Source organism: Theropithecus gelada, chromosome 19 (assembly GCF_003255815.1).
Source record: "Theropithecus gelada isolate Dixy chromosome 19, Tgel_1.0, whole genome shotgun sequence".
Classification (NCBI taxonomy): domain Eukaryota; kingdom Metazoa; phylum Chordata; class Mammalia; order Primates; family Cercopithecidae; genus Theropithecus; species Theropithecus gelada.
Window position 1 is genome coordinate 24141120 of NC_037687.1, and position 24107 is coordinate 24165226.

Genomic DNA, 24107 nt, shown 5'->3' on the forward strand with positions numbered 1-24107 from the left:
GGCCCACACCCAGCATCCCAGCATTTTGGGAGGCAATGGCAAGAGAATCGCTGGAGCCCAGGAATTTGGGACCAACCTGGGTAACAAAGTGAGACCCCCATCTCTACAAAAAAAATGAGCCAGGTGTGGTGGCACACACCTGTAGTCCCAGCTACTCAGGAGGCTGAGGTGAGAGGATCGCTTGAGCCCAGGAGGTTGACGATACAGTAAGCTGAGATGGTGCTATTGCACTCCAGCCTGAGTGACAGAGTAAGACCTTGTGTACAAAAAAAAAAAAAAAAATTCTTGGGCTCCTCTCCAAACTGACTGAATCCAAAACTCTGTGGCTGGGGCCCCCGCACCTGCACTATAACAGGCCCTCCAGGTGACTCTGCTGCATGCTCACTCTTGAGAAATAGTGATATCAAGCATCATAGAAGAACAACTCAGGTACTAAAATCTCACAGGATTCAAATTCCATCTGTGCGACTCACTCACTTTCTACATGTTCCTTTACCTCCTAGCCTCAACGTTCCTGTCTGTAGAATGGGATAATAATCACCAGTCTAAGTTGGGCGCGGTGGCTCAGCCTGTAATCCCAGCACTTTGGGAGGCCGAGGCGGGTGGATCACGAGGTCAGGAGATCAAGACCATCCTGGCTAACACAGTGAAACCCCGTCTCTATGAAAAATATAAAAAAATTAGCCAGGTGTGGTGGCGGGCACCTGTAGTCTCAGCTACTCAGGAGGCTGAGGCAGGAGAATGGCATGAACTCGGGAGGTGGAGCTTGCAGTGAGCCGAGATGGTGCCACTGCACTCCAGCCTGGGCGACAGAGCAAGACTCCATCTCAAAAAAATAATAATAATAAAATAATAATAATAATAATCACCAGTCTGGGGGAGTTATTGTGAGAACTGCTATGAAAAGGCACGAAAGCACTTAGCATCGTGTGCCTCGTACAGAGTAAGCATTTGATAAATGGCTTATCATTTTTGTTATTAGCTAGCTTCCTAGACCAGGTATTCATCTTTTTAAACAGTACCCCAATCAGATGGTTGCCTGGTGAGAGGAGATTCAAAAATTCTCATCTATTCCAATGAATGACAGCTATGGCTGTTAATAGTTATATATTGAGAGAATATTTGCCATTCTGTAATTTCCATTCTTGATTATAACTCTGTTCCCTAGAACCATTGGAACAAGACTTTTCTACGTGGCCTTGTTCAAATATTTGAAGATAGTGATCTTGGCTGTTCTGAGCTTTTTCTTGTTCTATTTCCAAAGATTAACTTAAACATAGAAGATAATTGCAGCCAGTAGGGAGGGCTTTTAAAAAAGAAAGAGAAACAGAAAAGGTCTGCAGCCAAGGCTATGCTTTGGTGACGTGGGTCTTTGGAGATTTCTGGTAGGTAAAGATGCCTGTAAGTTTAAGGTTAAGGCTTTCTCAGATGGACTTGGGAGCCTGCAGTAGACATGGTGGGTGGAGGTCACTGTTGGTAAGAATTCTGCCTTCTGCCGCTGGCAGGTGTGGGCCAGAGTCACCCCTAGAGTGTTTCCATGTAGGAACACTCGGGTGTTCCAGACACAAATGCCTTAATATCCAGCATCTTTGCCAGGGGGTCTGCTCCAAGACCCCAGCCCTTTTCCTGCTGTGGTCTCAGGCCTTTGGCAAGCTGCCCGTGCTCTTTCCAGCATCCTATTTCTCACCTGGGTTGCCAGCTCCCTGCAGCCTTGGTGGTGTTTGCAGCCTGCTCTCAGTTTTTTTTAATCTTTCTTTAATTGATGTCTAATTAGTAGTTATGAGAAATTGCGCTAGCCAAGCAAATGCTACCTTTCCTAAATTATGCCATGGTATTGTGTACAACAGCAGCAAGGTTGCTATTTTAAAATGGGATTGCATAAAATAAACATGTGCCCAGATGACAGGAAGTACTAAGTTGATGATTAATTGATGCTCTGGTGCGGCCTCGTGCTTTCCAGTGCTTCCATTTTTGTGATGATCCATCTAGTGAGGTTTCAGCAGGTCCACACCACTGATAATTGCCAGATCGCTAATTTGCAGTTCTCTCCTGCCCTCTGATGCCGGGGCCGGTGGCCATTAGGAGGCAATGCAGAGCAGTCCTCAGTCTCGCTGAAGGTCAGGCTCACCAGAAGGTGATGTGCGGCCTTCGGCTGGCCGGGTCTTCTGCAGCTCGGAGACTGCCTCTACACACTGAGACTCAGGAACGGTGACATTGCTGCATTATTCCAGGCTCTTGAGACTGGTGCTATTTGTCCTATCATTTTCTTTGTATTGTGGAGGGCTGATACTCAGGGAAAGGGAAAATAACTTAGATTTAGTTTTATTTGTTTTTTTCAAATTAGGAGATGAAGACTTGAGCCTGCTGACACATACCCAAGGCTTGCCCAGATGTGAAATAGGTAGAAGTTTAAGTATGTCTTGAGAGCAGTTGAGAAAAGAGTCCGTGGAAAAATTACTAACTAGGGCTGGTGAGCAGCGTCTCAACAGCACAGGGGGTAGGGGTGTGCCATCTCAAAAGCTGCCCGGGTGCTTAGGCCAGAGGACTTCACCCAAATGTGGTGTTGCTTCTGGGGAAGGGGGGTGCTGCTGTCTGGACCGCAGCCTGGTGGATTAATAGGAAGCAGCAGAAGCTTGAGCCAGGTGTCTTCTGGAACAGTAAGGAGGCAGGACAGTGGCAGAGGCCCCGGACTCAGACCACTCTGCCTCTCAGCAGCTGTGATCTGGGGCAAGGACTTCACCTTTCTGAACCTTAGTTTTCTCATGTGTATTCTCTACCCACCCAATAGCTCCTCCCATGAGGTGTGGGAGATTAAATGGCATCATCATTTATTTAATAAACAAGCGAATGGTGGATGGGGACAAAGCACCTAGCTCAGTGCACAGCGTGTGACCACTCTGGAAAGTGCCAGCACTTCTCCCAAGTGAGTACAGCAGTGGCAGCTCCTTTGTAACTAGGCGTTGCATGGTAGGATGTCCCTGGGGTTGGTCCATTAACCTCCTTTTCTCTCGGGGGAAGGGCCTTGGTGCAATTAACAGCTTTTAAGCCAGGGAATTGATACCTCTTGTTCCAGTGTTCTTGAAGTCTCAAGAAGTCTGGGACCCCAGAAAACAGGCAGGCCAGTTGCTTTTATTTTGCCTGATGGCTGTCTCTCCAGAGGTAACAGTGACAATGACAACCAACACATGGCTCTCTGGAGCCTGACTGACTCCAGGGCTCGGTGCTCTCCACTGTCCACACTTGTTTCTGGTGTCCGGTGGCAGCACCCATGGTGTTTCCTCTGTGCGCCTTCAGCAAGACAGAGTCGCGCAAAGCCAGTCTTCAGAAGGGACCCAGGGTTGCTTTAGCCATGAGGCCCCATGTCAGTTTCCACAGTGACTTCACCATCCTTTAGACAAAGTCCTTGAGATCTTGATGGCTCCCAGTGGACTTCTTTCCCGGGACAGGGCGAATGGACGCAGTAGACAGCTTGGAATCCACTCTGAGCTGAACAGCGCTGCTCTGCCCGGGGTAGGATGGGGAGGGAGTGGGCGTCCATCCTTCCCTTGATATTTTATTCTAACTTACTTGTTTAACTGACTTTTACTACTTTTTTCTTATATCACACTATACACCAAATAAGTTCCAGAATGATCACAGAATGAAATGATTCTTCAAACTGATAAAAAGAACGAGAAGGAAAAAACAATAGCTGATACAGGAATGGGAAAAACCTATTCTAAGCATAAAAACAAAGGAAGACATAAAGAAAATGGTCTTAAAAACCTAAAATTTTTGAATTATATACTTCAACAAATTCAATAAAATTAGAAGACAAATAACAAAAAGGAAAAATGTAAACATATATAACGTTGATATAATTACTTAATATTCATAGACTTTCTCAAGTTCAAAATAAGAATCACTCCAATAGGAAAATTAACAAGAACATGAATAGGATATTCACAAAGTAAGAAATACCTATATCTAGTAATCTGTTAAGCTTTTACTAGTTGTCAAAAAAACATACTTGTGAGTTAATTTTCTTTTTTTTTTTTTTTTTTTTTTTTTTGAGGCGGAGTTTCACTCTTGTTGCCCAGGCTGGCATACAATGTGCAATGGCACAATCTCGGCTCACCACAACCTCCACCTCCTGGGTTCAAGCAATTCTCCTGCCTCAGCCTCCCGAGAAGCTGGGATTACAGGCATGCGCCACCACACCCTGCTAATTTTGTATTTTTAGTAGAGACAGGGTTTCTCCATGTTGGTTAGGCTAGTCTTGAACTCCTGACCTCAGGCGATCCACCCACCTTGACCTCCCAAAGTGCTGGGATTACAGGTGTGAGCCACCATACCCAGCACGAGTTAATTTTCTAACAGTAAAAACTTGGAAAACCCTGTATCACTTTTTTTTTCTTTTCTTTTCTTTTTTTTTTTTCAAGACACAGTCCCACCTGTTACCCAGGCTGGAGTGCAGTGATGTGATCTCAGCCCACTGCAACCTCCGCTTCCCAGGTTCAAGCAATTCTCCTACCTCAGCCTCCCGAGTAGCTGAGATTACAGGTGTGCACCACCACTCCCAGCTAATTTTTGTTGTTGTTGTTTTTGTTTTTGTTTTTCCTGAGACGGAGATTCACTCAGTCGCCCAGGCTGGAGTGCAGTGGCGCGATCTCGGCTCACTGCAAGCACCTTCTCCCGGGTTCACGCCATTCTCCTGCTTCATCCTTCCAAGTAGCTGGGACTACAGGCGCCCGCCACCTCGCCCGGCTAATTTTTTGTATTTTTAGTAGAGACGGGGTTTCACCATGTTAGCCAGGATGGTCTCGATCTCCTGACCTCATGTTCTGCCCACCTCAGCCTGCCAAAGTGCTGGGATTTACAGGCGTGAGCCACCGCGCCTGGCCTGCTAATTTTGTATTTTTAGTAGAGACAGGGTTTCACTATGTTGGCCACACTGGCCTTGAACTCCTGACCTTAAGTGATCCTCCTGCCTCAGCTTCCCAAAGTGCTGGGATTACAGGCATGAGCCACAGCACCCAGCCAACCCTGTATGATTAACAGCACGACTATTCTTACAGTGGTCATATACTTTGGTGTCTTTAAAATCATGTAAAAGAATAAGAACTTGAAGTGATTAGAATAAGTTCACAACACACTTTGTTTTTTTGTTTGTTTTGTTTGGTGTTCGTTTGTTTTGTTTTGTTTTGTTTGAAACGGAGTCTCGCTCTGTCGCCCAGGCTGGAGTGCAGTGGCGCAATCTCTGCTTACTGCAAGCTCCACCTCCTGGGTTCACACCATTTTCCTGCCTCAGCCTTCTGAGTAGCGGGGACTACAGGCACCCACCACCACGCCCAGCTAATTTTTTGTATTTTCAGTAGAGACAGGGTTTCACCATGTTAGCCAGGATGGTCTTGATCTCCTGACCTCGTGATCTGTCCACCTCGGCCTCCCAAAGTGCTGGGATTACAGACGTGAGCCACTGCGCCTGGCCACAACACACTTTGCAAGTGAAAATGATGGTTTAAAATATATATTACCTCTATTTTTTAAATGAAAATGAAAAACTCAAGAGTATACATCAAAATATGAACAGAAGTTATCTTTAACTGCTGTGCTTCTACAGTCTTTCCATTTTTACCAAAGAACAAATACTTTAAAATTTTTAAGTGAAAAAGAAAATGGAGAGCGATGAGTTGAAGCATCTAGAAAAATCAAACAAGAGTGTGCTGAGGCCTGCTCCTCTCTTGTGGTGGGCACCTCACGGACTTTCCCTGGCTTTCTCCTTCTGTCTTCGAGCCCAGCCCTCCTCATTCTCTGCTCTCCAGTTCCTACTCCTAAGACCCTGCCTGTTTCTCCTCAGGACTGAGCACGGAAGGCATCTACCGGGTCAGCGGGAACAAGTCAGAGATGGAGAGTCTGCAGAGACAGTTTGATCAAGGTAAGGCGCAGCCTGGCCAGGCGTCCGAGGCCAGAGCTGGTCATGGCAAACACAACTGCCTTGGTGAACTGTCTGTGGGGCCTCGGAGCACTCCTGCCAGCACAGACCCAAAGTCACCAGGTGCTGAAACTGAGAAACAGACCATGTATGGCCGCAGTGGGGAGGAGTGGACTGGGTCCTGTCAGTGAACCCTCCCTGCCAAAGCTGGGTTATGTAGGCCACTCCCCACACCGCCACTCACAGATGCTCTTCCAGGTCACCCAGGCACACGCCTCCCTCACCACACTGAAGAGTTTTGCCTGTTTGGCCATGCAGAGCTAGTTGCAGGCACATGATATACAAGTCGGGTTGAGATGTGATCCTGTTTTGCCAGGGCCTCAGATCTATCCTCCTCACAGTCCCAGCACCAGAGAAAGCGAGGGACCATCGTGTGAGGAGCTGAGCCCTTGGGACACAGACCCAAGTTACATAGTTCTTGGCAGGGACTCTCTTCTCCTAAGCCGAACCAGCTTCAAGAGGCCTAAAGTCAGGCAACCAAACTCTACCTCTTGGAATTGACCACACGGTGGGATGAGAAGCTACGTCCCCCAGTGCCAGCAGCAAAAGCACTGGAGCAGGGCACATTCCCATCTGTCAGCAGCCAGGGCAGGAGGCACCACCCAGAGCAGACACCACACCCACTCCCCAGGTGGGCAGCCCTTGCACCTTGCAGCACCGCAGTTGGGCTCAGCTGGCCGCAGCGGGCAGAGGGCACCACACGAGAGGGAGACGCCTGCTAATCTGTGGGTTAGGAGACACGAGGCCAAAGTGAGGGGAGAACCCCTGGTGTGGGATGCGTTTGTATATGTGGGAGATCCTGTACCAGCTTACCTCCCCCACAATGGAACGTGGTGCTGTCCATCCATGGAGATTTCTTCGTTATCAGGAATCCACTGAAGTATGTATGCAACAAGAAGGAAAGTAAGAGATGGGTCAGTGGTGTGGTGGCTGGGAAGGGCCAGAGAGAGAATAAATGAGCCTATTTGCCCTCCCACCGTAGGGGACAAGGATGGAGGCGGCAGTCACAGTGGTTGCTAACATCTCTGTGACCTACCTGGAAAGTGAGCCACCCTTAAGGAAAGCCGCCTCCTTCTTCTGTGATGGGAAAGGAGTATGGAAGAGGTAACGGCATATCAAAGCCAGATGAGGGCAAGCTCCCGGCACTGAAAACCAGCATCCCTGCCCTGATGCTGGTGGAGGAGGCAGTTCAGCAGTCTCGGAAAGAGGTGCTGGGGCCAACCCATGCCTGAACCTCAGAACTCGAGTTAGCACTCCCACAAGTCTCACCCCTCCAATCCGTGTGAGTCCTGAGGCTGTCCCTGGCTCCTTAAGGTTTCTCTAGCCTCTCCCGAGCCCCGAGTTGTCCTGATGCTTCTGCCTGGCTTGGAATGGTTTGGCCTCACTCTCCTGACTTCCTTTCAGACCATAACCTGGACCTGGCAGAGAAAGACTTTACGGTGAATACCGTGGCCGGTGCCATGAAGAGCTTTTTCTCAGAACTGCCTGACCCCCTGGTCCCGTACAACATGCAGATCGACTTGGTGGAGGCACACAGTGAGTACCGGCAGCCCAGTGTTGGGTGGATTGAGGGAGAAAGGGCTCAGCACTGGAAGAATAGGTCCTGCCCTCAGAATGGACGCTGGCTCTTAGAGCTGATGTTTGAAGGACAGCAGGCAAGGGAATTAACCAGATGACAACAATGGGACTTGCAAATCGGGCTTTTGCCCTTGTAGACCTTAGGTGCTTATCTGGGGGTGGCACCAAGAGAGTTGCAGGTTTCCCTCATACTCTCATTAGTTAAGAGCATGATTTCGGTGTCAGACTTGGCTCCTTTGCTTGCGGCCAACTTAACCTTCTCTGCCCCTTAGTGTCCTGCTGTTGTTACCATCCCTACTCCTGCAGATGAAATTCGGTTCGGAAAGGCCTAGAAGTGAGGCTGGGAACAGCCTATTTAATAGTAGTTCTTATTTTCCTTTCCCCTCTTCTTACCTGTCTTCTCCCACCTCTCATGTAATGAAGTTAACGTGCGTCTAGGGTCCTACAGCCTCTTAGGAAGCCGGCCTCTGGAGGGAAAGAGACAACTCCAGTGGCCAAGTGATCATTTGATGCTGTAGCAAATGAGCGCCTCTGGTTGTAGTGGTATCCTGTGTGCCGTGCCACCTTGCCTCATCAGCTGTTCCTGCCCCAGCCTGCCTCTCTCTAGAGGTGTTTGTCCAGATGGGCGAGCCTTCTCACTGGCCAGCCTCTCCCTGGACTTGGTGTAGTACCACAGAGGATGCCTGGCCTCTCAGAGCGTCCCACCATGTGGCCCTCACTACCTTTTAAGTCATCAGCAGCCTTCCTGCTTTGTGCCTCTGGCAGGCCAAGACCCAGCAGCAGCCCTTGCCGTGCAGCTGCAGAAGGGAGTGTCTCTGCCAGCTGCCCAGAGATGACAGCCACCCCGTGATCCAGCGACCAGAGGGTGGGGAAGAGGAAAGGAGATGTGTTCCTCAGGGGCAGGACATTGGTCTCATCGTGCCACTGCCCAACTCTAAAGAGGGAGCTTTAAACAAGCCTCATATACTCACAAGGCTGATGTGTAGGCAGAAATTTGAGGGAGGTGATGGATCAGCGTGACCCCGAGTCCTGGGTCACTGACTCTAAGTAGCATCTAAGGGAGACAGGTGTGGAGGAAGCCCACCCCTGAACTGTCAGAGCCTCAATAGTGACAGGGCTGCGGGACCTCCAAGGTCACCCTTCCAGGGTCTGCACTTCCTGTGGTGTCTGTTTTCACAGTCTGGATGCCACTTTCACCTTACTCTGTCCACACTCTCTTAGCTGACTGGAATTGTTCACAGCGCCTGACCTAGCTAAGCCCACAGGGATGGGGCAGGAGAGCATGGTACTCCTGGGACGGTCATAGAGTAGCCTGCCTTCTGAAGACGGGAGTCAGGGTTTCTCCAGAGCAGTTATTGCCGGCTTCTCCCCTGATCCTGCTGTCGGAAGATAGAGGCTTTCCCAGCAGTCACTTCTCCAGGAGGCTCCAGGCAGGCACAGATGTGAAGTCGCATGGGAAATCTCTATTCTGGAGCCAGCTTTCTTTCCACGGAAGCTTGTCTCACAGTGGAAGTTAGGAAAAGAGGAAGGCATGGACTGACACCCAGTTTGCTGGAAGCCGGGAATTCCTGTCTGCATTTGTCTTGACTTGGCGCCATCTAGAGGTGCGTGGAATCCTGCCACCCGGCAGAACCCCATTGTTTCTGCGGGAGCTGCTGACACAGCATCTTTTTGTGTAGGGTTGGGGGGACCGGCAGGAACGGGAGGTGCTGTTGATAGGGAATCAGCTGCCCTTCCCACAGCAGCTTCCACTGCTCAGGAGGTGGCTTCTTGCGGCCACTACTGCAGCAGCCTGGGAAAGGGTGGAGGTTTCCCACTTCCTCTTCCCATTGTGTGTTTCCTGTCCCCCACGGTACTCAGCGGGGGCTCCGTTGTCTTGAACCTGACTGAAGGGGGTGGGAGAGGAGAAGATCTTGCTGACAATGGCACCTCTCTGGGCCAGAGAAGTTGACTGAAAAGCTAGGCTGTGGATGTTGCAGGGCCAGGTTCAACTGAGCCACAGATACCAGGCAGTGTAAAAGTTAGTAGTGTTAAGGGATATTATGGAAAAAATATGATCATGCCCCAAAGTAGCTCTTCCCAGACTGGCTGGGGTTTCCATGGCTACATCAACTTGACCAGCTCTTTCTACTTAATCCCTGAGAGCAATTGTGTCTCTATATGTTCAGGCCTTGGAACCAGTTTCAAATCCCATCACAAGAAGTATCAAGGTCATTAGCAAATGGTTTTGTTAGCTCCAGAATTTCACAGTATTGAACACTGCTGAAAATGTACCCGCAAAATAGAGACGTTTGTGATTATTTGCCAGTTATTTTCCTACCACACTCAAGGTGATGCGTGGGAGATTCAGAAATGAACAGCAGCAGCAACCGCACCGCCCATGGCCTGGGTGCCTGCCTAGGCTTGGCCCTGCTCTCCACGAGGCATTTGATTCCCACTGCTGATCTTCCTTTGAGGAAGATGGTATTATAATACATCTCCATTTTGCAGAGGAGGAAACAGCTTCTCAGAGGTGATACAGCCTGCCCAGGGTCACACCACTAGGGAGCGACAAGCTGGGGCTTGAGTCCCTGCCTCCATGGGTGCAAGTGAAGTTCTCTGAAGACAGAGCAAAGCTGAGCTTGAAGTGCACAAACCCCAGCGGGGAAGGCGCGAGGAAGAGGGCTTCACAGGGGAGATGGGCCAGGGTTTCAGGAGGCAGAGGAAGAGGCTTGCGCTGCCTGTCTTGTCTCCTCCCTGTAGCCCACCCCCGCCTTCAGGAGTCACTCTTGCCTGGTGTCTCCCCTGTCTCTGGTGACTCCCTCCTCCCTGCCTATCTTGAGTCGACTCCATCTAGCCGGTGTCCACAGGCCCTGTCCTATGGCTTTTGTGCTGGAAGGGGTGCTAGAGCTGGCTCCATCTCAAGCCAGACGGTCTGGACCAAAGGACCTGTGGCTCCAGGGTCCCCATTAACTCCCTGTAATAGCTCGTAAAATTCAGTCTTTTTAATTTAAGGAGAGACCAGTCGTTTTTGTCAGATTGTTGAAGGGGATGTGTGACCCGAACATGGTTCAGGATGCCGGCTCATTGTCTCGGCCTTTCCTTTTGACAGATGAGACCGTTGGGGCTAGAGATAACAGTGCAGCCTAGGTTACCAGGAGGCGGCCCTGCTGCTCTCTGGGCTCTTGTTCACCAGCTGCCTTGGGACGTTGCTGGTTCTGGGATCCTGCCTTCCTTTGATCTGTCCAGATAGCTGCCCGAGGGCACGGGGGTGCTCCTCACACCCACGCACGGGGTCATTAATTTCACAGATAGCCAGGCCCTGTGTGGACAGAGACAGATGGCAGTGGGCACACACATATGCGGCCCCCAGCTCAGTCTGGTGGGACAGGACATTCAACAGGTGATTGCAAAGCCATGTCTCCAGGGGAAGGACAGCCTGGATTCCCCATCCTGGGCCCTGTAGAGTGAAGTCTTGACCTTGGAGTTGTTTACCACCTGGGACGGGGAAAGCGGACGCCGGACGAGCCTGCGTGATCACTGAAGGACTGTGACCCTGAGCTGGGCTTTCCCTTTCCTGGCGATGCAGGCGTGCAGATGGTCAGCGGCGGCCAGCAGGGACTTTCCTCCAGGCACTGAGCTGGCAGCAGCAGACCCAAGCCTAGAGCTTGGTTGGCAGCCTGGGTGCCAGTGATGGCAGTGGCGCAGCACAGCCAGGGCAGGAGTGTTCTTTGGGAACAGGGTCTCTGCTGCCAATTTGTTTGACCTTGGACCAGTATTCTGGCTTTGTGAGTCCTGGTGTGTCTGTGCTGTAAGAGGTATGGGAAGCTATTCAGTAAGGTCCCTGTGCCCTCTGGCTGTCCCCTCCCCTTCCTCCTGAGTTCTTGGGGTCTCTATTTTATTAAATTGCTGGGTCTGTGTCCAGGCTGTCTTGGTTCAACTGGCCCAAAAATTCGTCCCCTGGACGTTTCTTGCTGTCTCAGGCAACTAGCCCCTAAGTTCAAAAGTATGATGTCCCATCAAGAGGTGCAGCTCCTAGCCCACACCCCCTGAGCAAGAGCAGAGCCACTTGGAGCCGAGCCAAGCGAAGGGGTGAGCGTAGTGTAGAGGCTGGGGTCTCCTCCATAGGCCACCATCTCTCCCGGCCCACACCCCTGGACTCCTGTCTACCACTGACCAACACTGGAGCAGGATGGGTTCTTCTTGTTGTTAGAAAAAACTAAGTGTCTTGACTCCCAAAGGGTAGGCTGAGGGAGTAAAGGATGTGAGGATCGGGCCCTCCACAGTCTGGGTCCTGAGGGGACTCTGAAGGGGTTGGAGGTCAAACCAAAAGTCTGGACGAGTGGACCTGAGAGTCCACAAATCAGCACTCGCCAGGTGTGGGGAGAAGCCACCCTGGGCACCTGTACCATGGTGGGTCCGGGTTGCAGCAGCTCACCCAGGGCTGGGTGCCCTGACAGCCCTGTCCCAGCAGGGACCCCAGGGAGCCTATTGCCCCTGCTGTTTCTTTGGCCAGTGTAGACACCTGGCCGGGCAGGCCGGCCCACCTGTTGAAGCTGTGGGTCCCTGTAGAGCAAGGTTCCACTGAAGATGGTGAGTGGCTCCTCTGAGTGTGCCGCTGCCCTGTGACCAGGTCCACACAGACTGTGGCCCCAGCCTGCAGCAGCACCATGGGGCAGAAGGTGTCCGGGGTGCACGGGCTGGGCTGGCTCTGGGCCACCAGCTTGTTCCCAGGCCTCTGGCTTGGAGCTGCCAGAGTCTGTGCTTGACCACACCCAGGCCCAGGTTGGAGCCGGACAGCGCAGTCAGCACCGTGCTCAGCAAGTAGCAGCCAGCCAGAGGCGCCTGAACTCACCAGGGATGAGGATGGTGGTCACGAGGGGAGACTGGGGCTGGGCCAGGAAGGCCTCGAGGAGCCAGCCCAAAGCTCCTGGACTAGAGAGGGACCCTCTGGGTCCTTTCCCCTCTTTCCACTAGACCGTAAGCGACAGGGAATTTGGTTTTTGTTCCCTACTGCATCCCCAGTGTATAAAATAGTACCCAGGCAGGAGCAGGCCCCCGTAAACACCTGCTTCTCCCACACACTGAGGATAAACAAATGACCCAAGCAAGAGGGGCCTCCCAAATCCGAGAATAAAATAATTCTCATTGTCTGGCGAGGCAAGAATGGGGTGCTGTCACCGACAGCCTCACCCATCCCCATGTACTCAGCCTAGTCCCTCTCATGCTCACCTGCCTCTGGGTCAGAGTCGCCACCTCCCTCACTGAGGACTGTTGAGGGACCTGTGCCTGGTTCCGACCAAGGCAGCTGAAAATGCCACACAGGGCACAGACACTGCTGGTGCCCCCCCAGTCCTGGGTCAGGGGAGAGTGGGTATAGGAAAAACGTATGAAGCTGGGTGCGGTGGCTCATACCTGTAATCCCAGCACTTTGGGAGGGCAAAGCGGGCGGATCTGGAGGTCAGGAGTTCGAGACCAGCCTGACCAACATGGTGAAACCTCATCTCTACTAAAAATACAAAAATTAGCTGGACCTGTAATCCTAGCTACTCAGGAGGCTGAGGCAAGAGAATTGCTTAAACCTGGGAGGGGTTCTCTACTAAAAATACAAAAATTCACCATGCCTGTAATTCCAGCTACTCAGGAGGCTGAGGCAGGAGAATCACTTGAACCTGGGAGGTGGAGGTTGCAGTGAGCCGAGATCGCGCCACTGCACTCCAGCTGGGCAATACAGCGAGACTTCATCTCAAAAAAAAAAAAAAAAAAAGTGTCCTAGCTGGTGAAGCCAGCACCCTGGAGGGCGCCCATCCCCTTTCCTGTCAGAGGATTATTGCAGTCAGAGAGGACTCTGCTGCCTGCAGGGAGGCGAGGACCCAGAGCAGATGGGCTGAGCTGGGAACAGGCCTAGGTCCCATCCACCTGCAATATCACCAGCCTTGTGACCTTCTCTTGGCCTCTGGAGTGGGTTTCTCAGCCACCATATGGGTAACACCCAGCCCCACCTTCCACTCAGGTCTGTGGTCAGGGCCACGCGAAGAGCACTGTGAAGCTGTCCTGCCAGCACTCGGGCAGCACCCAAACCTAAGCAGCTGCTGGTGCCTTTGCCATGTGAAGAGGCTGCAGCCGGAGCCTAGAGGGGTGAGGCAAGCTTTGCTTAAGGAAAGAGGTGAATGGGGCTGAGTCAAAGGATGTTGACAAGGTCAGCCTTGCTTTTAGTGTGGCCCAGACTTGAGCAGAAGGGCCTCTCGCCCTCCTTGACTTCTGCCCAGCGAGCTCCTAGTCCTGCTCCGTACTCAGGAGCACCTGGACCAGGCAGCCAGTGGGGAGGGGAGCAGGCCAGGAGACTGGCCACCCACTCCTCACTAGGCATTCAGCTGAGGTGCATATGCAGAAGGAGGCTGGGATTTTAGGGGGCAGCCCCTAATTTTTTTTTTTTTCTTTTTGAGATGGAGTCTTGCTCTATCACCCAGGCTGGAGCACAGTGACACAATCTCAGCTCACTGCAACCTCCACCTCCCAAGTTCAAGCAATCCTTCTGCCTCAGCCTCCCAAATAGCTGGGATTATAGGCACATGCCACCACACCTGGCTAATTTTTGTATTTTTGGTAGAGATGGGGTTTTGCCGTGTTGTCCAGGCTGGTCTCAAACCCCTGACTTCAAGTGATCCACCCACCTTAGCCTCCCAAAGTGCTGGGATTACAGGCGTGAGCCACCACACCCACCCGGCCCCTAAATTATTATCAAAGCAGGCTCTGTAACTCCCACCCCTGCCCCTCTCCACCCCCCAAGGAAGAAACAAAACCACCCTCATTGCTGCTTATCAGATAGGAAGGAGAGCAGGCGTCCCTGGCAGACCTAGGCTTTGCCAGCCCCGTTTCCTGCCTCCAGCCAGAGGATGGGATGAGACCCAGCTCTTACGTAAAGGTGCTACCACTCGTTGCCTAATTAAGACAAACACAGCTGTGTTTGGGTCGTGCAGTCACCTGCGGTGAGACCTGTGTCCTCCTGTGCCAAGCTAGCAGCTGGAAGGGGGCATGACGCTTTTATGAAGTGAAGCTTCGCGCCACACACATGCTGCTTGTGTTTTCTAATACAGTCTTCTGTCCTCCCTACAGCAGTTTACTTTTTTTATGTAGATATTGTATTGTAACATGACAATGAACTGTTTGAAGACTCAAGGTCGTGGAAAAGAGTGTGCCCATGGCTGGGTGCGGTGGCTCACGCCTGTAATCCCAGCATTTTGGGAGGCCAAGGCAGGTAGATCACCTGAGGTCAGGAGTTCCAGACCAGCCTGGACAACATGAGGAAACCCCGTCTCTAGTAAAAATATAAAAATTAGCCAGGCGTGGTGGCAGGCACCTGTAGTCCCAGCTACTTGGGAGGCTGAGGCAGGAGAATCGCTTGAACCCAGAAGGTGGAGGTTGCAGTGAGCTGAGATCGCGCCACTGCACTCCAGCCTGGGGGACAGAGCAAGACTCCATCTCAAAAAAGAAAAAAAGAAAAAGAAAAGAATGTGCCCTTGAGGTGGAACCCTTAAAATAAACCTTGGATTCAGAGAAATGAAGCTACTCATAGCCCAATAACTAGCTCCCAGGACTTTTTTAGTCATTTCTGATAGACATATGTTACCAAGACACTGCTCTCATGAAGTTACACTCTCAAGGCCACAGATTTGCCTGGTTTCATTCATCCTCATTAGGCTGCCCAGGAGAGCTCCTGGAGCTCTGTCCCTTCCAGCCCTGCAGCCTCCCTCCCCCTGGCCCCTGCAAGTAGACTGGCTCTCAGGTGCCCTTATTTTGTGTCCAGCTGTGAACTCTGAATTTAACTGCCGGGTGTCACCGAATAAAGGAGGCACTGTCCACAGCCCCTTTTACAGACAAGGAGACTGACCCTACGGTGTCACTTGCCCAAGGTGACACAGTTGGCGCGAGAGGCTGGATTTGTACCCAGGGCCATCTGAGTCAGGATCTGGACTCCAGACCACCACAGGACCTTCCTCCCTGCTCAGCATTCCCGCCCTTGGGATTCTGTCTGCTCTTCCAAGTCTCACTCTCCCCAGGGTCCTTGTGCAACTCCCCCAACTCTGACCCTCCGGGCACATCGCCTGCTGCAAAGGTGACTAGAAAGCCATGGGTTTCCTAAAGAATACCTGGTTCAGGGCCGGGCACAGTGGCTCACACCTGTAATACCAGCACTTTGGGAGGCCAAGGTGGGTGGATCACGAGGTCAGGAGATCGAGACCATCCTGGCTAACACAGTGAAACCCCATCTCTACTAAAAATACAAAAAATTAGCCAGGTGTGGTGGTGAGCGCCTGTAGTCCCAGCTACTCGGGAGGCTGAGGCAGGAGAATGGCGTGAACTCAGGAGGTGGAGCTTGCAGTGAGCCGAGATGGCGCCACTGCACTCCAGCCTGGGTGACAGAGCGAGACTCCGTCTCAAAAAGAAAAAGAAAAGAATACCTGGTTCAGGGAGTCCGCACCCCTCCCGGATTCATCAGCAGAATGGTACACATGTGTCTCCAGGGCAGACGATCCGGCACCGTCGTCTATCTCAAAGGAGCGTGAACCCCCAAGCCCATTAGCAACCGTCGGCGTTATAATAGACCCCCTCTTCACCAACCCCACCCACAGCCACCAATTGTGAGATAGCTGCCGTCTCCTTCGTGAGACCCTCCCGTGGTTCTTCTGTGCCCTGGAGTCCAAGAAGGAAATATGGGGACGTCTTTCCCTGCACAGAGAAATCTGTCTCAGCCAGCTGGGCTCCAGGTGGGCTCTGGGACATGTGTGCCTCACCAGCCCGGGATGCCCTTCCCAGCCAAGGTGGGCCACACCCACTCAGGGATGGCAAGCCCAGTGGCCACGGCTCCAGCCCCACAGCGAGTCCCAGCTCTGCAACTTCTAACCTCAGATACCTCATCCTCAAAATGGGGTGACAAGTTCCTGCCTCACACGATTGCAGGGACTCATGGAACTGGGCCTGGCGCGGGTTACGAGCTGCATTCCAGGCAGTTGTTTTCCCTCCCCTAGGACATTGGGATTCCGTGATAGGCAAAGTGTGGGCATTGGGGGGAAAGGGGGTGCATAGTTCCTTTGGTGAAGTGCATAAGAATTCCCCCACTGTTTCCATCAGCCCCTCCAGTGGGGATGTGCGGAGGGTCCCTGTGTCTCTAGGGAAAGGACAGAGCCTTGGTCTCATGACCGACTCCCTCCCTCAAAGGTCTGTTGGCGTGGGTGGGTGGCAGCGGCTGCCTGTCTCCATCTGGTCAGGAAGCAAGCAGGCTTTCTGCGTAGGGATGCCTGTCTCCAGGGGCAACCGGATGAGCAAAGAATGGTGTTCTTTATGGCGTAGTCTCTCCAGATCGTTCTGTCTTGGGTGGTGGGGCCAGGAAGCCCCAGGCACACAGTGCCGCCCTTCAGTGGGGGCCTGGGACACAGAGGTGGGCCAGGCCCCTGGGCCAGTGCCACTGCCAGGTGTGCCAGCCTTGGGCACAGGCTTTGGGGAAAAGAGTGGAGTTAGTGTCATCCGAAAGCCCTGGGCTGCCCTCAGAGAAGGCCCATCACAGAGCACGCCCTGGGGTGGCCACCAGCCTCGGCCGTGAAAGGCAAGGCTTTGGTTTTCTCTCTCCTCAGAAATCAACGACCGGGAGCAGAAGTTGCATGCCCTTAAGGAGGTATTAAAGAAATTTCCAAAGGAAAACCACGAAGTCTTCAAGTATGTCATCTCTCACTTAAACAAGTAAGTCGCAGGGCCTTCTGGTTGGTTTTTCCTCCGGAAAATTGACAGCCAGGGTCAGTGCGTCGCAGAACAAGGCCGCCAGTAGCAGCCTCAGGCCCTGGCCTGGAAGGGGTGCTGGCCGGCCTCCCGTGGTGCCCACTGGGCTCAGCGCCTGGAGCCTCTGCCTCTCGCCCATCCTAAGGCCTCCCTCCTGCTCCTATCTGAGGGCAGCCACGTGGCCCCAAACCTGCCCAACACCAGACAGTGCACTTAGCTCTGTCGGGCATGGGGCCTCTTGTAGGCCTGTGCCCCAAAGCTGGCAGAGAGAGAAGATCTTCTGGTTGGTGCTGATGTTCCAGAAATCTTCTCCTGAATCCAAAACATCTCAGAGCCCCTGAAAGTCCTCTCTCAGCATTCACATTCCCAGCTGGGGAGAACCGGGACATCGCACCTCGAGAGGTGTGCTGCAGGAGAGAGCCAGCCTCCAGCATGGAGCACAGGCTGCAGGCAGGAGGCCATGTGGCTCTTCCCTGAACTTCCGTGTGTGTGGAGGAGGGCTGCTGGCCAAGTGGCATCTGATGGCACTCTGGTTTAGGACGCTCAGCCTCCCTCCCTCATCACAGCTGGAGCACCGCCACTGCTTTGGCTGCAGAGCTAGTCCCTGAGGTGGTCAGTCCACCCCCAGGGGTTTTCAGGGCTCCGGGCAGCCTCTCCAAGGTTGGCCATGTGGAGGCGCTGGGCTGGAGGGGAGAGGACACTGAGGCCGCAGCCTCCCGGGCAGGGCAGGGCAGGGCAGGGCACAGAGAGCTGTGCGTGGCCTTTTCTGCTCCGCCTGAGGGTGTGCAGGCGGGGCTCAGCCTGCGTGCTGAAGACCATGAGCGCCCGGGGCCAGGCAGGGCCCTGCACAGTTCTGACCATTGAGTTTGGTGTCGCCCGCAGGGTCAGCCACAACAACAAGGTGAATCTCATGACCAGCGAGAACCTCTCCATCTGCTTCTGGCCCACCTTGATGAGACCTGATTTCAGCACCATGGACGCCCTCACAGCCACGCGCACCTACCAGACAATCATTGAACTCTTCATTCAGCAGTGCCCCTTCTTCTTCTACAATCGGCCCATCACCGAGCCCCCTGGTGCCAGGCCCAGCTCCCCCTCCGCCGTGGCTTCCACCGTCCCCTTCCTCACTTCCACGCCTGTCACAAGTCAGCCGTCGCCCCCACAGTCGCCTCCTCCCACCCCCCAGTCCCCAATGCAGCCACTGCTTCCCTCCCAGCTTCAAGCCGAACACACGCTGTGACCCACCAAGACCTGGGGCAACAGGAGAACCGGTCCTCTCTCTGACGGGGTGGCATTTGGCCTTGAACAAAACCAAGTCCACTGGGGGCAGAGGCAGGGGCAAGTGGCCCTCTCCATCATGTTCTCAAGACCTCAGTGGGAGCACCAGCCAATGGTACCATCCGCCAGGCTGCCAGGTGCCCTGTGCCCGGCACTGCAGACCTGAGCTGGCTGCAGGCAGCAGCCATGGAGCCCTGTCCTTTGACTTGGACCCCTTTGAGGACTGAACTAGGCAGGCAGCAGCCCCAGTGCCCTCCCTCTGTTCTCTGGACCACCACCCCACCTGGCTGCGCACACCAGCCTCCAGGTGCCTCCCTCTGCTTGTACAGGGCCCGTGGTTGGGACAGTGCCCAGGCCTTTGCCGGGGAGGAGGAGGCTCTGAGATTCATGGCGGGGCTGGCAACCCCCGAAGAGAACACTTCCCGCTGGTCTGTGTCTTCCCACCTTCCATCTGCACACACCCGCAAGGTAAGGGTGCAGCCCGGCTGGTGGCTCCTTGGGAACGTGTAGGCCACGGCTCTGCCACCACTAGGTACCTGCTGAGGGCGCTGGCCCTGCAGATCAGAACAACGGAGGATAGCTTTGTGCCTGGACCCAGAAAGTGCAGGACTTCCCTCTTCATCCCCGCCGTCCCACTCCACAGGCTTCCCGAAACATTCCCTGGCAAACAAAGGAACACTAGGAGAAAAAAATGGAAAAACCCTTCCAATAATTAAAAAGGAAAAAAACACGGAAAGAAAACTACAGACCTCAAGATTTCACTCTGTGCCCACCTCTGCCGGGAGGGAGGGAGGCACACAGGTGGAACTGACCCTCGTCTTTGTGGCAGCAAAACCAGGATGCCTGGAGCTGTGGCCTGAGAGCCTCCTGGGGTCCCACTCACCCACTTAGGTCTAGTCGCCAGATTCCCCGTTTTCCCAAGAAGAGGGTTTGAGCCCTTGGTGGAGAGAGCCCGGGAGATGGCAGAGCAGGCTGGAACCTGGGCTGCCCCAGAACACAGTCCATTACGATAGAAACACTACTTGAGCGTACGTGTGGGGTGTGTGTGTGTGCACGTGTGAGTGTGTGTGTCGGCACTTGGTGGGGAGTTGGGGACTGCTGGAAGGTGCCAGGTGCACTTGGGGTTGGGGTTGGTGTGTTGGGTGTTGAAGTGGAATCGTTTCATCCCAGCCATGGAGGCCACCGGCAGGAGTGTTCGTGGGGATGTGGGCGGGGTGGGGCACTTTGAAGGAATGGCGGTCTGCTGGTGCCCTCGAAGGGGCATCCTTCCTGGTCCTTGCCGGCCCAGAGGCGCCGTGCGTGCCTCACCCACCACCACCCTAGCCCAACCTTTCCACTGCTCCAGGAAAAGCTCTTCTCCTGCCCACCTCTGCCCTCCAGCACTGCAAACTTGCGTGGCTGGGCCGTGGCCTCTGCAGCCAGGAAGACTGGGCACCCCCCCAGGCAAGAGCTAGTGGGGTGCAGAGGGCCCCACACCAGACAGCCCTTGGGGCTTGTTGCACTTTAAGAAATAGGATCTGTGGTATATTCCAGGGGGCCTGATGGACACCTCCTGGGCGTCTGCAGCTGCCCCGCCATGCCCACCTGCAGTGGTTGGAGACAGGAGTGGCCCTTCGTCTCCCAGGCTCCCTCTGGGGACGGCTGGCTCACTGTCTCCAGTTCACAATGGCCAACGAAGGTGCTTGGAAACACTCACGTACCCTTGCAAGTTTTAATGGGAGAAAAACCCAGGGTCCAGGCGTGTTTTCTGTGAATGTTGGATGATGAATTTTTGTCTTTTCTGGAGGAGCTGTGCCTGGCCCTGTAGGCCCAGGGTTGACTGGAAGGTGACATCTGTGTTTCGTTTTAGCTGAGGTTGGCAGATAGGTTCCCAAACTCCCCCAGTCCTGGGCCCCAGCAGATGAGGAAACGGCCGCATTGACTCACCCCGGCCCCTTTTCAAGGTCTTGCTCACCTGGTCAGCACCTCACGGAATTGGGAGTGGAGGGAAAGCATGGTGGTGGCCTGGGCCATCCCTGTATGAACGCAGGCAAAAGCAGCCCAGTCCCCCTCACCGCTTGAGCTAACACTGCCACCTGTTTTGTGAGCACGAAAGCCACGGCCCAAGCCACCTGGCCCCTGATTCCACAGATGTGTGTGCGGCCAGTGACTTCCCCGGAGTGTGGAGGGGGCGGTGAGGAGGAGCACCTGGGCTTTCTACCCCTCCCCTCACAGAAGTACCTGAAACTAGGCCTGGGGCACCCCCAACGCAGCGCCCTGTCAGCCAAGGTGGGCAGGCGGGGACTGTGGCAGCTCATGTCCGAAGGGAGCCCCCATGCACAGGAAGCCCCGGGGTTCTTCTTGTTTCCCCCACTAACTCTTCAGCCTCTCGTCTGCTGCTTCAGGCTGAGGGACTAGAGGACATCTCAGTCGTTTGAGCGGCATGGCCAGTCGTGGCAGGCCAGGCTTCAGCATCCGGTCAGGGCAGCGTGCAGACTGAATAGGCCCTTGTGTGGGAGCATCCCTGGGGATTGTTGGAACCGTGCTGTCCCCACCCCTGCTTTCATCGGGGCTCTTAGTTCTGGAAGGTGCTTGCACAGAGGGTGCTCATGGGACCCGCATGCAGCTCTCAGCACTGGGCGGGTGGGCGTTGGCTTGTCCAGAATAGGGACATGGGGCAGCCACTGCCACCCAGCGAGAGTGCAGACACCACGTGAGGGAACAGCAGCCCTTGGTGCAAAGCCAGAGACTGATCCTGGCTCTGACGGCTGAGGAGGGAGGACCCGAGGCTGGGTGGCGTGGCTTGTGAATCCACTTAGAATTCTTGGCTTGTGTCGCACACTGGGTGTCACGGCACACATTTACTCTGCATTGTCCCTGTCTCTCCTGTCGCCTAGCATTTGGGGAGGAAGAGGGAGAGAGCTTCAGGGTGTCTGTCTCCTTGCTCTCCTGCCTCTACTGCCTTGGTTTTGCTTCCTGCTGGAGGCGCGGCACCTGCTGCGACCCAGATTCTTCTGCAGGATATGTCTGTCTTTGTCACGGTGGACAGAGGGTGACATCATAGGAGCAGCTCGCTGGCCAGAAGGGGATGGGGCATCCCTGTGCCTCAGTCAGCTTCTGCTGCTCTTAGGGAAGGGAGGCCTGGGTCAAGCCAGCATCCCTTTGGTTAAGACCCCCACAGGCCACCAGGCATTCTGGACATACACACACACAACTCCACAGCAGGCCAGCTGCAGCGTCTTGTCATCAAGAGTCACCTCAGCTGCGCTCCCCTCCCGTCCTTTCCTATGAGAAGCCACTGCTTTGGGGGCGCCGGCTAGAAAAATTAGGGTGAGGTGGCCAGGAAGGCCCCTGCCGCGCGGGGGCCTGGGTCCTGTTGAGGCGCTGATTTCCCGAAGGCAGCGCAGGGATCCAGGGAAGCTGCGGCAGGGAGCGGCCCCGGCTCCGTGGCTCTGAGGTGTAACGGGGGTGGGCGCCCTCCCTCGGAGCACGTGGTCTTGTGTCCAGGTCAGAGAGTGGCCCAGGAAGCGGGCAGTTTCTGTCGCGGGTCCGGTGGGGGCGCGGCCGCGGTGCGGTCGGTGCAGCGTGGCCAATGCACGGCGCGCGGGGGGCAGAGCGGGGGGCAGAGCAGGAGGCGATCGGTGACCTCGGGCACTGCTGGCCTGGGCTGGCCTCCTCCAGCCCTCCCGTGGCGGAGCCGGCAGTGATGCTACACTTCACTGTAGTCACGACAGGGCCTAAGTTATTGTTTGCATAAAAAAAATCATGTTCCCTGTGTACATTTAAGAAAAAAAAAAAAACGGAAATGTCAGAATTGTATGGAAATAAAACTTGTTTGAAAATTTGGAATAGTGCTGCTGCCAGCTTATTTTTCTGGTACTTGTATTTTCACATGTTAAATGATCTTTATATATGTTGAATTAACAAATATTTTGAGTTTCTGAGAAAAACAAAACATATTAATGGTATTGAAATGTGTTAGTAGTCTGGCTGTATGCCCAAAATTCTGTTTTGCAGCAAAAGTGAAGACTTGTATGTAAAGAAAGTATAACAATTATTTCTTTGTATTTTAGGGGCTTTAACCGGAACATCCTTTAGCTGGTGTTAGGAATGTTTGCTTAATTTCCAGACTTTTTTTAAAAAACACATCGTGGGTTTTTTGAGGCTCCAACCTAATTAGTGCATGGTCAGCCCTCAATGAAGGCTGAGGCATCTCTGACTGAGGTGTTTTTGTTTGGTTTTGTTTTTTAAAATCATGTATTTGCTACAAAGTATTGTACTTGTCTCAATGGGAATGGTGTAAAAAACTGAAAAGGCCTTATGTGATCTGTATCATAGTTAATAAATCAATCTTGTAAAAAACCAAACCTGAGAGAAGTGAAGGGGGGCCTCCTCCTTACCGGGTCAGTGCAGCGCACACCTGGGTCTCCCCGGGCGCCTAAGCCAAGGATGGGAAGCAGGAGGCTCCTGCAGGGGGGCCTTTGCCAGCACGAGCTTCCGCTCCCAGCTCTCACCTGCTTTCCTCTCCAGCGCAGCTTCTCAGAAGGCCGTGTCATTCCTGTGGTCTCTCAGCATCACCTAAAGTGGCCCCCACGAACCCCCATGGCCACAGGAGCTGCAGGCAGGCATGGGCAGGGGATGCCAGAGGTGCCGCTCCTGACCTTCCTTCCCACTCCCCTCCTGCCTGAGGCCATGCGGGTGGTACTGGGAGTCAGATGCCTGGATTCACTTCCTGGCTGGGGGTGGAAGTGCCTGGGGAGTTCCAGGGGCAGGATCATGAGCAGGCTTGTGTCCAGGAGGTGGCCGACTTCAGACCCTTCTCAAGGGAGGGGTCAGGGCTGAAGTTCTGAGAGGGGAGAGCCAAAGGTCACACTCACTCCCTGGTGCTGGCCCTGGGGTCAGAGACACAGGCTCTACGCCAGAGTTAGCCACTGTCACCACCGTCACCCAGGACAGCACCTCCAGGGACGGAGATGGGCGGCTTCCTAAAGAAGCCTTGCCACCAAAAACACCTCCTCTCCGCTCACCCCCTAAAAAGCTCTTGTTAGGATTATCTCCCTCTTTCCAGTCTCCCAGGCTTGTTTGCTCTATCCTTGGCCCCTTCCTTACCCCTTACTGCTTCTAAGATCCCAAATGTCACTTGAGTTTGACTCTGCTCTTCCCTCTGCCTCCATTCTAGCCTAGACCCGAATTCAAGCTCACTAGACTCTAATAGACACTCCCACACCCTGAATGGCCTCCCTGCCCTCAATCTCCACAGCAGAAGGGTGAACTACTCAGCATGCAAGACGCATCCTTCCCTGCCTGTGCCCATAGCAGACATGGCTAGCTGATCACCGCACTCTGCCATACCACTCTCCAGGTAGCCACTACCAATCAATAGGGGCTGGCACCAGAGATGACTGCTGTTTGCCACAGGCTCAGCCAGGCAGGCAAACAAACGGAAGTGCCTACTGACCATAGCCCAGGCTCCTTGACATCCATGCAGAACCCCACGCTCTGGATCCATCCTGCTCTTCTCTCCCACTCCTTTAACCCAACTCCC

At 53.7% G+C, this 24107-nt stretch overlaps 1 protein-coding gene across 1 annotated transcript in view; it reads left to right on the forward strand.

Annotated features, from left to right (window-relative positions):
• The window catches only part of ARHGAP35 (Rho GTPase activating protein 35), a 146457-nt gene extending 127677 nt beyond the window's left edge, over positions 1-18780 (forward strand). The window contains exons 4-7 of the mRNA XM_025366325.1: positions 5840-5917; positions 7379-7510; positions 17164-17269; positions 18188-18780. Of these exons, the coding sequence (XP_025222110.1) occupies positions 5840-5917; positions 7379-7510; positions 17164-17269; positions 18188-18545 (674 nt within the window). The 3' untranslated portion in view covers positions 18546-18780. The remainder of the gene's footprint in view (positions 1-5839; positions 5918-7378; positions 7511-17163; positions 17270-18187) is intronic.
• Positions 18781-24107: the final 5327 nt, after the last annotated feature.